General features: G+C 41.0%; 4 protein-coding genes across 4 annotated transcripts in view; 2 read left to right on the top strand and 2 right to left on the bottom strand.

Annotated features, from left to right (window-relative positions):
* Positions 1-780: 780 nt before the first annotated feature.
* SARC_03134 (peptide-methionine (S)-S-oxide reductase) lies at positions 781-3,373 on the bottom strand. Its single transcript, XM_014303070.1, has 4 exons — positions 2,956-3,373; positions 1,868-2,032; positions 1,296-1,408; positions 781-1,007 (listed from the first exon to the last, which is right to left on the bottom strand). Exons 1-4 carry the CDS (start codon positions 3,295-3,297, stop codon positions 821-823), a joined length of 807 nt encoding a protein of 268 aa, XP_014158545.1. The 5' UTR covers positions 3,298-3,373; the 3' UTR covers positions 781-820.
* Positions 3,374-6,442: 3,069 nt separating this feature from the next.
* SARC_03133 (hypothetical protein) lies at positions 6,443-8,617 on the top strand (the record flags this gene model as incomplete). The annotated part of the gene is made up of 3 exons (XM_014303069.1): positions 6,443-7,055; positions 7,728-7,885; positions 8,270-8,617. 3 exons carry the CDS (start codon positions 6,443-6,445, stop codon positions 8,468-8,470), a joined length of 972 nt encoding a protein of 323 aa, XP_014158544.1. The 3' UTR covers positions 8,471-8,617.
* A 19-nt stretch (positions 8,618-8,636) lies between these two features.
* On the bottom strand, positions 8,637-14,711 carry SARC_03132 (hypothetical protein). The gene is made up of 6 exons (XM_014303068.1): positions 14,523-14,711; positions 13,287-13,441; positions 12,834-12,910; positions 12,212-12,323; positions 11,457-11,485; positions 8,637-10,552 (listed from the first exon to the last, which is right to left on the bottom strand). The coding sequence occupies exons 1-6, from the start codon at positions 14,647-14,649 to the stop codon at positions 9,478-9,480; spliced, it is 1,575 nt and encodes a 524-aa protein (XP_014158543.1). The 5' UTR covers positions 14,650-14,711; the 3' UTR covers positions 8,637-9,477.
* A 723-nt stretch (positions 14,712-15,434) lies between these two features.
* The window catches only part of SARC_03131 (hypothetical protein), a gene marked incomplete at its 3' end in the record, with an annotated part of 4,231 nt that continues 3,911 nt past the window's right edge, over positions 15,435-15,754 (top strand). Inside the window, exon 1 of the mRNA XM_014303067.1 lies at positions 15,435-15,682. Within this exon, the coding sequence (XP_014158542.1) occupies positions 15,570-15,682 (113 nt within the window). The remainder of the gene's footprint in view (positions 15,683-15,754) is intronic.

Genomic DNA, 15,754 nt, shown 5'->3' with positions numbered 1-15,754 from the left:
TATAGACATGGCTCAGGTGCCAACTGCCCATTCTTTATTTTTTACAACTACGAACGAAACATGGCTTCCATGATGTGAGTAGTGACTGGTGTGTTCTGGCTTTTGTGGTATCAGGGTACTTGGATATACCGCGTACTACACGTTGTGTCGGGGAAATCGACAAACAACGAAAAAGGTATATGTTCTTGGTCGCGAAAATGGTCGCGAAAATAAGTATATAACAACAACATACCCGTCTATTTGCTCTACCATATCCATCCACGAACATACCCATATAAAGCCCATGTTCAAGAACAAGGAATGCTGTCAGTGGTCCAGAGATTGCGGAGACATAAAGAAATGTGCTCAGCTATATTGTGAGACGAGTGTCCATACTTCTGACGTATACAAGAACCGTATCGACTTACAGTTTTAAATGAACTTACAAATATAAGAGCGTCAATAACTAGAGTCAATTTTTCAATCTATTAAAAAAGATATCATATAGTTCATACGTCTGATTTAGTAACCTTTTATTTATGCCTCCCCTGATACGCATGTAACCTTCAGATCACAATATAAATATCCTCTTGTTCTGTCTAAAGAATGTTGGTGCTTTATCTCTGGCTAATGGGTCTCTAGCACATTCGATTCCTGTAACCTATATAGATCACAATAACCACCTATAAAATAATGTTTACGTCCGATGCAGCATTGTCGGAACTCTCTGTGCTACAATTCACAAAAACAATTCTTATTTTGTTCAAGCACAGTTGGTGGCAGTCACCTATAAAAATAGTTGTACATTCTATTTGGCAATCATTTATTTATATATCTTTGATTATTCTCCTCGCGCACATTGTACGCCTGTACCCTTCAGACCGCAATAGCCACCCTTGTTCTTGTCCAAATACTGTTGATGATAGTCCTCTGCATAGTAAAATACTGGTGCGGGTCCTTCCCTTAAATCAGTAGAGATATGACCTTTTCCTTCCTTTGTCAGGGCCGCTTGATAAGCATCTCTTGACCTACAAAATCGATGAAGAGTAAGTGCACGGGTGTGTCAGAAAATAGTGCGATAAGATAGTTTACAAAGTGCAGATACTATGCGTGATTTTTCTTCTTCCTAAAGTAGTTGTATTGATACTATTAACTACACGTATGCGAAATAGAGCTTACACAGCGAACAAATAAAGGCATGAACATATATACCCAAATGAAAGAGAAGCCTAATTCATGCCTGCACATACAACCGTTCAAAAAAAAAAAAGCCACGTGTTTATTGTTCCTCTTTGAATAATGCACAGTAAACATACTTCTTAGCAATTTGATACTGCTCGTCCGTTTCCAAATAGAGAGCCGATCTGTACTGCGTTCCTACATCATTTCCCTGTCTGTTCTGCTGTGTGGGGTCGTGTGATTCCCAGAACTGATAGTGGAGGAAAGTGTAGATTGTTAAATTAAGGCTCATAACTAACCCAACCAAAAAGAACATAGTGGCGGGATAGGGGTATACATGCAGATAAGCGCTGACAATGAAAGCGACTCATGAGAGGTGAAGGTGATATGTAGGCGCAAACAAGAAGATTAGTGCTGACATTATCTTTATACCAAAATACCCCAGTGGTGCTACGGTGGTAGGATTGACGCAACGCAAACTAAACATGCAGCATTGACGTATCCATCACGAGACGTTGTTCTGCACATGCGAGCTTCAAAGGAAATCAGCTTTAATACAAGCAAACTGTATCAGGCATATACCTAATGCGCATAACCAATGTAAAATCGACATAATCTTTCAGAATGTGCATATCCGCCCACAGAAGTCGCATGTCACAAAGCGTACACTACTTTAGCACAATCAATACAAGCAAACAGTTGGACTTACCACTTTCAATAATGCCTGTAGATTGGTTTTCTTGGGGTCGTATACCACTCGCACACACTCGGTGTGTCCTGTCTGTGCAGTGCATGTCTCTTCGTATGTAGGGTTCTCAGTGTAGCCACCAGAATAACCCACTGCCGTGTGTACTACACCCGGCTGTTCCCAGTACTGTACGAGTAGGAAGCAAGTCATATGTGAGTCTATGCATGTTGATGGCGGCAAATATGATAAAAAATGTAATGAACAATGTTTGTTTTGTGAGTATGCGGGTACAAACAAATATTTGGGTGTACTGTAAAAAAGCTTAGTTTATCCGGGGCAGCAAAATGTATGCGAGCAATTGCATGTTTACCAAGGCAAGTGTAATAAACTATATGCAAATACGTATTAAGATGCGAGTAAATTGTAGAAAACCTGAATTACTCGCAGGGAAACTCAGATTCCATAATGTACACATTGCTTAATAAGCATGTGCATTTCATATCAGTCGAGTGAAGTGCGTTCCGAAACAAACCGAACAATTTGATCTTAGCTGCGATCGTCATTGAATCCAGATGGAATGTAGCATAAAACCTCTTAGGACGAATATACATCCATGCGATGTTAAGTCGTAAACAGATGAGAAAAAATATAACAATGCCCGGATACTTCAAATACACCACAAATTGTTAGATATCCAAGTCATAAAGCAACTAGACGTATCTGATTCCAACTATGCAATAACAACACATTACACTCGTTGCAGATATCATAAGATTAACCTAGATGTGGGTACTATACACACATATGATTGTATGTGTACCATAAATATATATATATATATATATATATAGTGATATTTAGCCTGTTGGAAAATTTATATCAATCTAGTCCGTGCACATTCACAGTAAAAATTCCAAAAGTGCAAGTGGAAAGATATAGAACTACGTCAGACTGACGTATCTCCGCACGGAATAATCAAAACCACAAATGGCAGTTCATGTAAATGTCAGTAGGTATTAGTTATACAACCACACTAAAATGGTAGCATCCTATCATAGTGAAACAATGGACCCATTCAGTTCAACATATTGCTAAAAATATGCACTTACCCTCTGTTCAGCGCCCCAGAAGCAGCCCATGCCAGCCTGGAACTCCTCCATGCCTTCGAACGTGCCGTCTGTCTGTGTGCCGAAAATTGTGTGCTTGCCTTCGATAAGCATTTTCTCAACGCGACCCTTGATGGCGTTGTCCTTAGCCACCATAGAGGTTTTGCTGCCCATTGAGGATACTATTTTAGTGTATAATGTCATATTCTGTTGATGTGTGCGTGTTGCTGAAGGAAATATATTACTTGATGATTGAAAACGGGTATGAGAACAATGCGTATTGATTGCGCTGCTTCGCAACCTATGTTCTATGATTCTTAATGTTTTAACTGATGCCCTCAACATACTCGCGGCGATATAAATATAAATTTCGAGAACCGAGTTGCTGTCGAGTTCCACTCATAAATCATGTTTGATTTAGAAGGCTATGCATAAATAGATAAATATCGACGATGCCGACTTGTTGTGTAGTAGGAAATGAAGTCAGGGAAGGGGTTCAAATTTGGCAATGCCACAGATATTACAAACCTTTAGACAGATGTAACACCAATGGGAAGGCAGCCAAATGATGTCAGACATCAGAAACAATCTTGATTCTCTTGTCATCTCTGTGAGGCTATGTACTCTGTTGTAGTTAATTTTTCATATCACTCCTGAGCACCAATGAAATGATATTTTGCTTACATGCAATAATTAATCTGTAGGTACCGCACTTTCGCTTTTTTTAAAATGACAGAGTGATACGGAGTCTGCTGGTCTGGGACACTGGAGTCTGGACTCTCTATAGTCTCTAGGGAGTCTGGACTCTGGAGACTCTGGACAGCAGGCAGCTGTTTGATATTTATATATATATATTATTTTTGGTGATAATTTAAAAAATAATAATCCTAAAATGACTCTACAATGCATAGCCTTCTGAAAATTAAACACAATGAGGCTAAAAAAATGATACACATTTGGTTTTCTTGAAAACAATTAAATATGGCGATAGCTCATCCATTAGAAAAGGAATTATGCCTCAAGGACTGACCGATGGACACAGGGAGATTTAAAAAAATCAACAAAAAGTTAAAAGCAACAGCTCAATAAATACAAAAGGCAACCGGCACAAATATAAAGCACAAATGCCGCGAAATTATTAGTTGGTACTGTTTGGCATATAGATATACTGCACGCCATACTCCCACTGGCACACTATTGACTCTTCGTCTTCTCGTTTGTTAAAATAAAAATATTGGACATTTACACATATGTATACACCACTTGTACAAGTTGTATAGCATATCCGTCTGTTTCATTCCTGCGTTTATGTGTATGGTATTTTAGAAAATGTGAATAGGTTTTATTTACGCGTACATCACAGTTCACAGTCACACAGACGTGCATACCTATAGTCCGAGATTAAGTCCCTTTAGGTGAGGAAAAAGCTACTTTCATTATAAATAAATAGTTTGCCTAATGTCTAAATTCTAAAAGAAGGGCTTCAGCATTCAAAGTGCATGTTGTCGGATGGTCAAACATGTCGCATAACTGGTATTTATTTATTGTAACATATATTCGCGACCATAAAGCAGCGTGACGGGTTTGTAAACAGTAAATTTATTCTCTCCACTGTCGGGACCTTGGAGGCATTCACAAAGGTGACCTGTGGTGACGAAAAGTAACTTTTATGCTTTCGTTCAGCATTAAAGGGTCAAGGCGCTGGATCAAAGTTGCTACTCACCATATCGGTTCGGAGAACTAATTATGGTTTTATTGTACCGAACGTTTACAGAAGAATGTTTCTGAATCCTCAGATAAGGATGAGCTCCCTCACTTGGAGGCCGCTGATAGGGATATCGTGCAAGCTTCCTATTCACACACGCAATGTCTGATCGGTATACTTTCGTATGGTTCAGATAAGTTAGAAAGTCACATGAGGATGTCCTTACTTTGTCAGAGGCAATTATGTGGATACAGGAGTGAGGAGTCTGTAGATATATATATATATATATATATAGTATATGTATATATATATATATATATATATATATATATATATATATATATATATATATATTGTCATAGACACATAAGCCATAACCTTCTCCTGAAATGTTCAATTGTCTCATAAGGTTGAATACGATCCTGACCCTCTAGACAAAAATTGGAAATATACCACAACGGACTAAAGTCCGTAACATGAATATTTAGGGTTTATATTATGGTATTATGTTGTGTATTGTATTTATACACAAATGTGACATGTCAGAGACTGTGGTATGAGTCTGCCCTCTGCACGTCTCTGCAGTGAACAACAATCTTGACGAAATTGGAACAAAAAAAAAAAGCAATTTCTAAAAGCAAAACAAAACAAAAAAGTGTGTCCTGTAAATTGTAACAGGCTGAGCTTCAAATCCGCCAATTAAATCGCTATAGGATGCTTATCCAATCAATCAAATTTGAGAATTACATGTATTATATATCAAATTCATATGTTTATATGTAATATATTTAAAAAATAATGCACTTAGGTAAGTACGCATTACGCAACTGAAATCTCAATTTAAAAATACTGAATCACAAGTTCACGCCCTCTGCCGCCATGCTGGGCGCGGGCTGTATTTATTTCAATTTTCATACCTCTCTTTAGCTCTCTAAATAGTCTCTCTGCCCCCCACCCCACCCCTCTCTCTACTAATATGTACTCTTTCTCTAATCTAGTATAGACCCTACTAAATAGTGAATATTTAGTATTAAAGAGTGAGATAGAGAGGGCAGACCGTCACCGGGGCCCGGCAGAGGCTCTAGAGAGAGAGAGAGAGCCAGAGATGACAACTACAACTGAAAAATGTGGAATGAGCATATTTTTTACATCTTTATATTTACAGTCTGACTACTTGACTACAGTCTGATTTTATTAAAAAACTTGAAATAAATATTTACAGTCTGCACTCTACAGTCCATTTTATACACTGAACTTCTCAGTAAAAATAATGTCCGGCATTTCAATTCACATAAATATGTGTGTCGATGCGCGACCAGCACGATTTGCGAGTATTACCCTCTGATTTTTTTATGACCGCCTTATTATGTTACAATCCGAATATGCTCTATATTTTATCTCGAAAGTACGAGTATGTTTATTGTTGTTTTCTTTCTGGTGTACCTCCATGAAAAAACTTCGCGCCTCTTGTTTATTGAATATATTTGTTTCCACCACACCAGAATCGCGTGCCAATCTAAATGTTGGTATTCTGATTATACACTCCGACTTGCTACTACTAGAAAGTTTATATTATTATGAGTTGGTGAATATTTGTTGCGGTCTAAACTCCAGACTACGTACACGTCCGTTAAACCATATGATAGTGTTTAAAAGTCTTGACTTCTACACAAACTGATGGAACACATGTACAAGTAGTTGCTTGCCATCGTCAACAGAATCATTTCCCCACTGGCGTATATATATATATACATTTCGTTAGGGGTTAAGCATCAGATAATCATTATGCATCCTGTAGGACCTCTAGCACTAGTCTTTGTTGGCTCAATCATCTGTTTCGCGGTAGCGGCGGATACTTTCAACACCAGTAATTCGAATGTTGCCTGGGCGATTGCATGTGGGGTTATCAGCACGATGGTAACCGGGGTGATTCTCTTCCTACACTTTATGAAGAAAGACATCATGATGAGTCTTGGGATATATGGTGCCATTTTCTTGGTGTTGTGGTGGGCTGCCGGTGTTGCCTTTACAACTGGCGCTGGAGGCCCTTACACTGGCCTGGGTAATGGGTACTTCGGAGTCTGGATTGCATTCGGCGCATCTATCTACTACTTCTTCCTGATCACTGCATATAAGATCAAGAAGGTCAGCTCGTTTTTCAGCGGTCTTGCGGTATGCTGTGCTGCATCCCTGATTGAATTCTCCGTCGCATCAGACGTCTGCGTCCGTAGTAATAATTGCGCAAACAGGTTAGGTTGGGCCGTAGCTGTTGGGGTGATTTCATTCGTTGTTTGTGCAATTGGCCTGTACCTACACCATGCCATGTCATCACAAATGGAGGAGAGATTTGGCATGATTTTGGGCGGCTTTTTGACTGTCTGGTGGGCTTTTGGAGCTGGTATGTCATGTGCACCAAAAGCACTCGCAAAATCATTTCAAAACTTTTGATGCATGGCTGATTGTACGGGTTCGTACTTGTTGAGTACTGGAATCCGTGCCCAAAGCCCTACACAACACACTGTTTGACAAAGATTGTCACTCGTTGCATGTATTATTGAATATACAAACTTGAACGTTTCTTCATTATGTAAGCGTTTAATCTTTGAGGCTGAACATCTGCATACACATATGTGACATCTTGTGGAACGACACGGGAGTTATGTAGTTGTTTAAGAAATGGGTTGAATGCATTTGTATAATTTTCTTGTGTGAAATCTGAATTGGTGGATTGAGTGAATATTTTAAAATAGCATATAGGGTTGATACCGCTGCCAATATACGAAGCTCATATTCGATTGCCTCCTAACATTGCCCTCAAATAGAACACAGTAGTTGGTGTATATCATCACCAGCTCATCAGGGATGATGCAAGCAATAAAATTATGCACTCTGAATGTATAACTTCCTATTCACATACACTATGCACTCGTCTTTGATGCGAATATTAGCCAATATCGCTACAAACAATAGTAAACAAACCTGCGCCGTTCCAAGTTATAAGGTACTCAGTACTCGGCACATAAAAGATAGGCATCAGCTCAAGTACTATACTATTATGTTGCTTGTACAGGCTTCAACACCTCTGTTGGCGGACCCTTCCCTGGCGCCGGCAATGGATATTTTGCAACATGGACTGCATTCATGGCAGCTATGTACTACTTTATTATGATGACTCCTTTCGTACGCACAGCCATAGAGAAGGCCGTCGAGGAGGAATTTGCTCAGAAGGTATGTTGTGGTTCTATTGCAATTAATCTATAGCAAGCTGACATTTCTACGAAGCGTGATTCCGCTGTAATTAAATTCGGAGGTTCGGTGCAACCCGGATATTCAGACCCTAATCTCATAGGTGACTGTGTCCAATAACTATATGGCTGGCTGTCACTGTATTGTAGTGAAAATTAAGTCTTCTTCGCTAATCTATTTGCTACCATCTGGATTGTGAAAACCACACTACTTCATTGTTTATCGCAATCCAACGCGCCTAATATATTTCTACACCGCCATTTATATTCTTGATATATAAATATTGTATTTAGCACATACACTATATATGCAACTAACAGCAACACGAGAGCAACATACTTAACATCCAAATCACTGATTTCACAGGAATGGAATAACAAAAGTCAACCCGAAGTGCAGGTCACCGGTACAAGCGTACCAAAGGATATTGAGATCGGCACGCTATCAGGGCAAGAGCAAGACATGCACACAAGCCATAACAGTTCAAGAAACAGTTCACACATGAGCTCACACGCCAGCTCACAGCACGGTTCAGCCGTCAGTGGCACTGCGAACGGCGAACAATAGTGAACATTTACAGAGGAACTGCTCTATTTATGTTCGCAATACGGGACGCTACAGTCTGTGAGTTTAGCCTCTGAACAACTATGTAAGATAAGAAATAAATCTGCACATACAATCAAATGAGCGAGTACAATCAATTTCCGATAGGTGGACCACGTATCACAGCATGGGAAGTTTAGGGTGTGTTACCGTTTAAGTGTTGTATACTCCGCGCAGGCTTTGGTTACAAGGTCACCGAGAGCGCGAGATAGGTTTCTAACAGGCAGCTTGTAACGCTGAAAGAAAGTTGTACTACGATATCACAAATCATAAGATTGCGATTATGTCATATGTAACATTGATTGTACAGTATACCCCCGTGTGCATTGCACGTCTGTGTACAAGCGTGTCCGTGCCACGCTTACGCGTGTGCTGTTGATGAGTATACCGAAGTTCTGCTTGCCCAGAACATTGATGGCGTTGAGCTCATCTTTATCGTTCCTTGCGTATGGGTAGCATTTAATGCTAGGATTGTGCTCACATTTGATGTCGCTTGAATTGATATTCAGGCAACTCGTAGGTTCAATCACGCGAGCTACACCTATATGGTATATACAGGTTACCATCTACATTATCAACACCATCACCCTCGTCAATCTGCTCATCTCATAGATGCAATCCCTGCATCGCCCAGATGTCTGTTCCAAATCCCAGGCAGTACATCTAGGAGGTATGCGCGTATGAGCCTCAGAAAAACAGATCGCTTGGTATTTGAGATATATGTTATGCATGTTGTGCATGTATAACAAGGGAGCCGCTCTCTCTGTAGCTACGGGTTCTTTTGCCGTATGTTACGGACGTGTCCCCGATAAGCCACTCACTTGGCCTCAAAGGAGCAGCTAACTTGGTATGTATGGCAGTTTAATGTAGTGTATGGCAGTGTACGTACTCAACGGCACGTGTACTCCATATGTATGATCTGTTGTGTTGCTAGGGCAACACAATATGAGATCACCACTACGGTAGGTGCGTCAGAGGTCCCCAAAAATATCATCCATATCATCGCCAGATGGCTTTGCCACGCTTTTCATCTTCTTAATTTTCTTTCCTCTAGTAGCCACAATCCCGGTACTCTCAGCTGCATACAAGTTTTCGGTGTCTCGTCTATCAATACTCACAAGAGTATTTATATCCACGCCTCTCCTTTTTTCCTCCTCCTCAATCGGCGGTTTTCGTTTGCGATTCTTTTTCTTTTTCCTCTTACCGACATTCGCAACATCATCCGAAGTGCTTTCACCTATTTTCATCGTACTTGATTTTCTATCCTGATTTAACGCTTTATCTTTCTTACCCGGCTTCACTGCAATGTCCAAATTGTTTCTCGGCAAATTCCCATCTACAATCAGATCTGCATCTTGTACTTTTTCACCCTGGAACGAATCTTCACCCTCCACACAATCCACAACACGATCCGTTGCGTCTGCATGAGTGTCTTGGTTATCAGTCTGTGATTCGAGCTTTCCCCCAAGCCAGAACCGATCCGCTGTTGTAGGCAACATCAGATTCGGCCCACCCTCCTCTCCATCGTCGCTTGCTATATTGCTGATAGTATCATCATTATCACCTTCAACCGCATCCATGGCAATCATCCCGTCCACATCCGAATATTCAGTGTCTACAGATTGCGATGGTTTCAACCTTTCTGATATATTGAGGGCGCTTGTTTGGCTACCAGAGGTGAGTGACTTGCTCTTGCTTTGCTTGCCTGCACTCGTGTCCGTTCGCACAACAGAGCCGTGCTTCAAGTTTGGTGCTGGTTTGGTCTGTGTGCCTGTATCGTCCTTGTCCATTACCAGCCGCCGCATACCCCGCACACACAGACAAACACACATTGACAGGCACTCATCCCTACTACCTGGTTCCTTTGAAGCCGACATATGGGGGATTGGCTCACCGGGAGGGTCACACAGTAGCTGTAGAATGCTCACGCACTGAATCAGATCTTCCTGACGAGCGCTGAGGAGGGTGCGTATGCGACCAAGGACACCCAGGAAGGTGATGCTTAGCGCAGGAAACTCGGCCGAGGCTAGCTGGTTGAGCAGTAGCCTGCGACAGTGATTGGGAGAAGCGGGGCGAGTGAGTGAATATAATAGCAACATCCCACCACAGCAATCAAAGCTTTTTTTTTTGACTACTTACAAGCAATCATATATACATAAACGAATTACATGGTAATGTATATGTAGAGGCATACGTATTTTGAGGCGTATTTTGAGGCATATGTGTGCTGTATGACCAAATCCTTATTTCGTTATATGTAAATAAATATGTACGTATTTTGTACACAACCTTGGAGAATTGTGATACGTGGTCCGGAATAATGTTTAACTCGAGCACTTTGAGGAGCAGGTTACAAAACAGATATATATACGAAGAGTGGGCGTGTGGGCAAACAGCAGCATCAAAGCACAAACAAGCTCCAGATTTCGTTTGTATAAATTTATAATTTGTACCATTGCAAAATAAACTACAAACGCCGGTCTCTGGAATTGTGCGACCACACAGAACAAGATATGGCATCATTTACCTACATACAATAAGCTCACATGTGATCTTCATCTTCAGTTTGAAACGAATGTTTGGCTCACTACAAGCATGTGCAATCATGTATCGAATCGGAAGGCCCCCCTTAAACTACACTTGTAGATCAGTACTGGCGTCCGGAACCCCACTACTTTCGCATGGAGACATAACTGAAGTTTAAACCAGACCAGTCTACATGAGATGTACAAAGGAACAGATAACACTATACGGGCTATACGAGCCAGCCTTAAACAGAACGGAAAATACGAAACACCTGACATTGAGACAGGCAAGCAAAAGCATATTTAACGACTTGAAAGATAAAACTGAGTTTACAACGGGGAGATAGACAATGTATTACAAACAAAACAGGAGTCCCACTTGTGTTTCAATCATGACTCATATTAGCAGACGCGGAATAACCTACCCAGCAGCGTTGACGATACGGCTGATGACCTGATACGAAGGACAAAAAAAAACAATATATCAATATGGTCCAGAAAAATTTACGAGGTTGACATGAGGGAGGATGCGAACAACTTCAAAAATTCTGGCTAGCCACATAGCATTGTTGTCCGTACAGTATTGTAGTTGAATATGAGACCAAGGCTGTACAGCTTATACCAAGCTACAGCTTGAGTGTAACGCTAGTCTATACAGGTGTGCAAAATCTAAAGCGCACATAATACCGGCAAAAATAAGTCCACACATCAATAAATCGGACACGGGCACTGTTGAAGAAGAAAGCATTGTGATGGACGGGACAGAAGATAATACCGGCAAAAATAAGTCCACACATCAATATATCGGACACGGGCACTGTTGAAGAAGAAAGCATTGGGATGGACGGGTCAGATACGCTACTGAGTGTATGTATGCACATCTTAAAACGTATCCACCTGCACCTGTTTCACCAGAAGAGTGCTACATTTGTGGCAGCATGCGAATATACCCATGCGTGCTTACACTCAAGTAAACATGCTTTGCTACACCCACGTATCTTCACAGTGCAGCGTGTACTAGTCTTTTCTAGGTGTCACGCGTGGGCACTCGCGCTCATGACAAAACACACCACGGTCTGTACACACGCACATGCATAGGCACGAATAGCAAGCATAATCTACCATGACAACACGTACGTAAGTCTCTACAATACAAACGTGTATGTAAACATCACTCTACCTCGTTGCACACATGTGCCTCAGCTGTCACCCGTGCATCGATCCTCTCTACAGTGGTGCGTGTAGGCAGAGACATGGCTGTCTTGGCCGTCGCATCTCGCATCTGCTTGATACTGAAACGAGAAGATGGGGTTTGTAAGAGGATTGGTAGGTGTTTGATGTGGCAGGGTGTGTATTTTTTTGTGATGAAGAATTGTGACTAGAAACACTCTTGTCAATCTAGATCGCCCTCTGTACAAGCTGAGATCAAAGCTCATTACCTGCAGAGTATACGTACATAACTCATTTGCACAGACAATCGGTTCACCGATGATGCAGCATATGTATAGAAATATTGTTAGAATCTAATATAATGATGTATGTTACGAGAGGTCAATACAAGGAAGTATATAAAGTGTGTCGCTGTGTATCTCACTGCAGGTACAGTACGTCGCCAAATCAATCTCGCCCGGTTAAAGAGCATTAAAGCAGTCATGTCGTGCAAAATACAAGCGGAATAACTGTCTAAAAACCTCCGAGACCTCCCGTAAATTGGGGAAACCAGGTTGAAACAACAGAAAACCAAGTTGATATAATTAAGACATATGTGGCATGGCGAGTGACACCACACATTGCGAATGTACCTTGGAACTTCTGCCATCATGGCCGAGAGTGCGGGTGCGCAGTCGTAGCTTTGCATCGTCTTAAGCAGCCGGGAGATCTGATTGTAGAATATCACAAGGGTGAACCGGGTGTGAATATCCTGGCTCTATGATTTTGTAGAGGCATGTATCCGTTGGTTGTTTTGTGTGAAGCAGTCGTGTATTGGGGCATACAATGATGAGGGGCCAGTTGCTGCACATACATATAGTATTAACGATAGAGCCACCATCAATCGCAGTCACTTGAAGACGAATAGACGTATGTAGATAAAATCATGCCTGGCAATGAATAAATACAGCCTATCGTACAGCATATCATTCCATAGATAAAAAAATCACTCCAGTGAACCCAATAGATAAACACGCACTCGGATGATACAACTACTGGCGATGACGAAGAAACACACCCTATAACATCTTCAGCTACGCACACACCTGGGCCAGTTTGGCGTAGAACATGCTGTGCTTTTGTTGTTTCTTATTTCGCCTTATGAGCCGTTGAAACACAGACACCTCCTCAGTGATGGGTAGGGTGCGTCGCAGGTGTTTGACTGTGTTGGCCAAACGTCGCACAGCATCCATCACTTCTCCTGCTCACGAGAACAAGAAGCAAAGGTGTAGATATGAGGGGGATACAAAGGGGTTAAGGTGGTAGGTATCGATCAGACCGATCAGGAAAAATGGTATCAATCAGATTGGCGGGAATGTCATTAATGAGGTTAAGAGTAGAGTGTATTCTTGAAGATTCAGGCCAAGAGGGTATCAAGGAAGACAGGGGTTGAGGTCACTTCGATTTAGCATCTAGTACAAAGGTGTAGGAGTATGCACACATTAGTCGGGTCGATTCTAGATAATATCTCTGCAACGAACAGTGACTACCAAGTCTTCATGAGGTAAAACCATGCCGAGCATATTTAGAGGGGTAGAAAAGGATGGAGTACGACATGTACAAACATACACACACTCAGCGCTATGACACTTATTGAACATATCAGTGTACATTGATACTATCCAAACAAATTGAAAACCAAATATGGAAAGTTCAAGACAAAGATCTAGACTGAGATCATAATCCAATTAAAAACGCTCTGTGTAAATGCAGATATACAGGTTCGGGTGCAATTGCGGTCAACTATATCCCCTACACGGTACAGGCCGAAGAATATCTAGTCTATCGGTTCTCTAGAGAGACTTGGACTTTTCGCATTTACACATTTTATATAGGAAATAACTGCGTATACGTGAGAATATGAAAGTTTACTTAGTGGGAAAGTCTACTGACAGACACGTGATTGCTTATTGCAACCAGACAGATTTGGCACAAGCCATAATATAGCATACAGCAGTGTATATAGCAACATAAACTTGATAAATATAATGGTGGTATCAAATTCAAGACGTGATCAATACGACATCGTAGATAATCCAGACGTATATCGGCAGAAAATGGACACTGGCACGATGAATAAACTCTATATAGACTTGTTATGGTGGAGCAATGCTAAATTTTAGATCTAGGTATAGTGAGTATACACATCTTTATGGCAAGTAAAGCAAAGAGTAGCACCGATCCACTGATTCAGACTAGAAAAAACACACAGGCGTGAGTACCTTTTGCATCTGTCACCGTTAAATGGGAACTGACAAGCAGAAGTACAAACATATGCACACCTGGATTCCTAAAAGTTCGCTTTTGGGTCTCGATCAGTGGCTTTTCAAGGATACTATCCTTCACATTCCAACACGACATAGTGTACTTGTGCTGACGACGCAGATCTCGTTGTTGTGCTTTATTCATACGCTTATCTCCACGATATGTGGTAATGATGTGATTAATACACGTGTCTTTATTTATTAGGAAACGACTACAGTATGGCCGCGCTGATAAAGATTTTATTCATATTACTCGAGTAGTGGTCCTACTGCGTACGGTATTGGTTTCCAAAACAGCCTAGCTGCACTGACACATACGAGCTATTATAAATATTACCAGCGCTTGCACACACTCACGAGCATACGTAGATATTTGATCCTGTACACAACACACTACAAGTCAAAAACCTATGGCTTATGTGAACATATATTTATAAAAACATACATATATATTTACTGCGGTGTATGCGTTATATACTCACGTGTGCTTTTCTCGCCGCAGTATATCATCACCGACAAATTATCCCGCTAAAATTCCTTGCAATTAAAAATAGATCGTCGATTGAATCGGGCGGGTTTTTGGATTTTTGACATTCCCGACACCTTTTGGTCCAATATTCGAATGTGTACAGTTTGTGCTGTCAGGTGGGGCGGGGGTGAATTCCTCGGCATTTTTAAGGGACAACGAGAGGCACAAAACTCATCACATCACTCACACACACGAAACAAACGTGCCTGATCAATTTCACGCACACGTCAGTGGTAGTCCGGTTATTGAGTATCAAGCTTGTCGTCAGATTGCACATTGGATAGGTGACTATTAGCTACGTACACTGTGTATAAGCACACGATAGTACAGACTACCGTGTCAGTTGGGTCTGTTGTGTTCAATAGCGTTCCAGCTGATTTGGCGATCGATATCATAACATACATGCCCCTACAACAACCACTGAATGAACCGGTAGAATTTCAAGAATTTCAAGAGTTTCATACATACTCACACAAAGGCATATTTCTATTAACGCTACCTGGAATAGTAAGGATTATATAGCATATAACATCAACATGCCACTACTTAAACGGACGAAGTGGGATCTGCTGCCCATGCCCACCGATATCCCTGACGAGCAGATGGTCTACTGCATTAAATTTACTGGAGAGGTCTTCGTCGATTACGAGTATGTCTGATATATATATATATATATATATATATATATGTATATATATATATATATCTATATATATATATA

Source organism: Sphaeroforma arctica (genome assembly GCF_001186125.1).
Source record: "Sphaeroforma arctica JP610 unplaced genomic scaffold supercont1.154, whole genome shotgun sequence".
Taxonomy (NCBI): Eukaryota; class Ichthyosporea; order Ichthyophonida; genus Sphaeroforma; species Sphaeroforma arctica.
Note: the sequence above shows the minus strand (reverse complement) of the source record. Positions and strands in the feature narration are given on the sequence as shown.

Coding starts and splice junctions, on each gene's coding strand:
- SARC_03134 (XM_014303070.1), bottom strand. CDS start 3,297: ATGTTGAGGGCATCAGTTAAAACATTAAGAATCATAGAACATAGGTTG. Junction 1,409..1,867: donor TACAGGCATTATTGAAAGTG/GTAAGTCCAACT, acceptor CTCCACTATCAG/TTCTGGGAATCACACGACCC. Junction 1,008..1,295: donor CAGTATCAAATTGCTAAGAA/GTATGTTTACTG, acceptor TCGATTTTGTAG/GTCAAGAGATGCTTATCAAG.
- SARC_03132 (XM_014303068.1), bottom strand. CDS start 14,649: ATGAATAAAGCACAACAACGAGATCTGCGTCGTCAGCACAAGTACACT. Junction 13,442..14,522: donor GCGAACTTTTAGGAATCCAG/GTGTGCATATGT, acceptor TCTCGTGAGCAG/GAGAAGTGATGGATGCTGTG. Junction 12,911..13,286: donor TCTACGCCAAACTGGCCCAG/GTGTGTGCGTAG, acceptor TTCTACAATCAG/ATCTCCCGGCTGCTTAAGAC.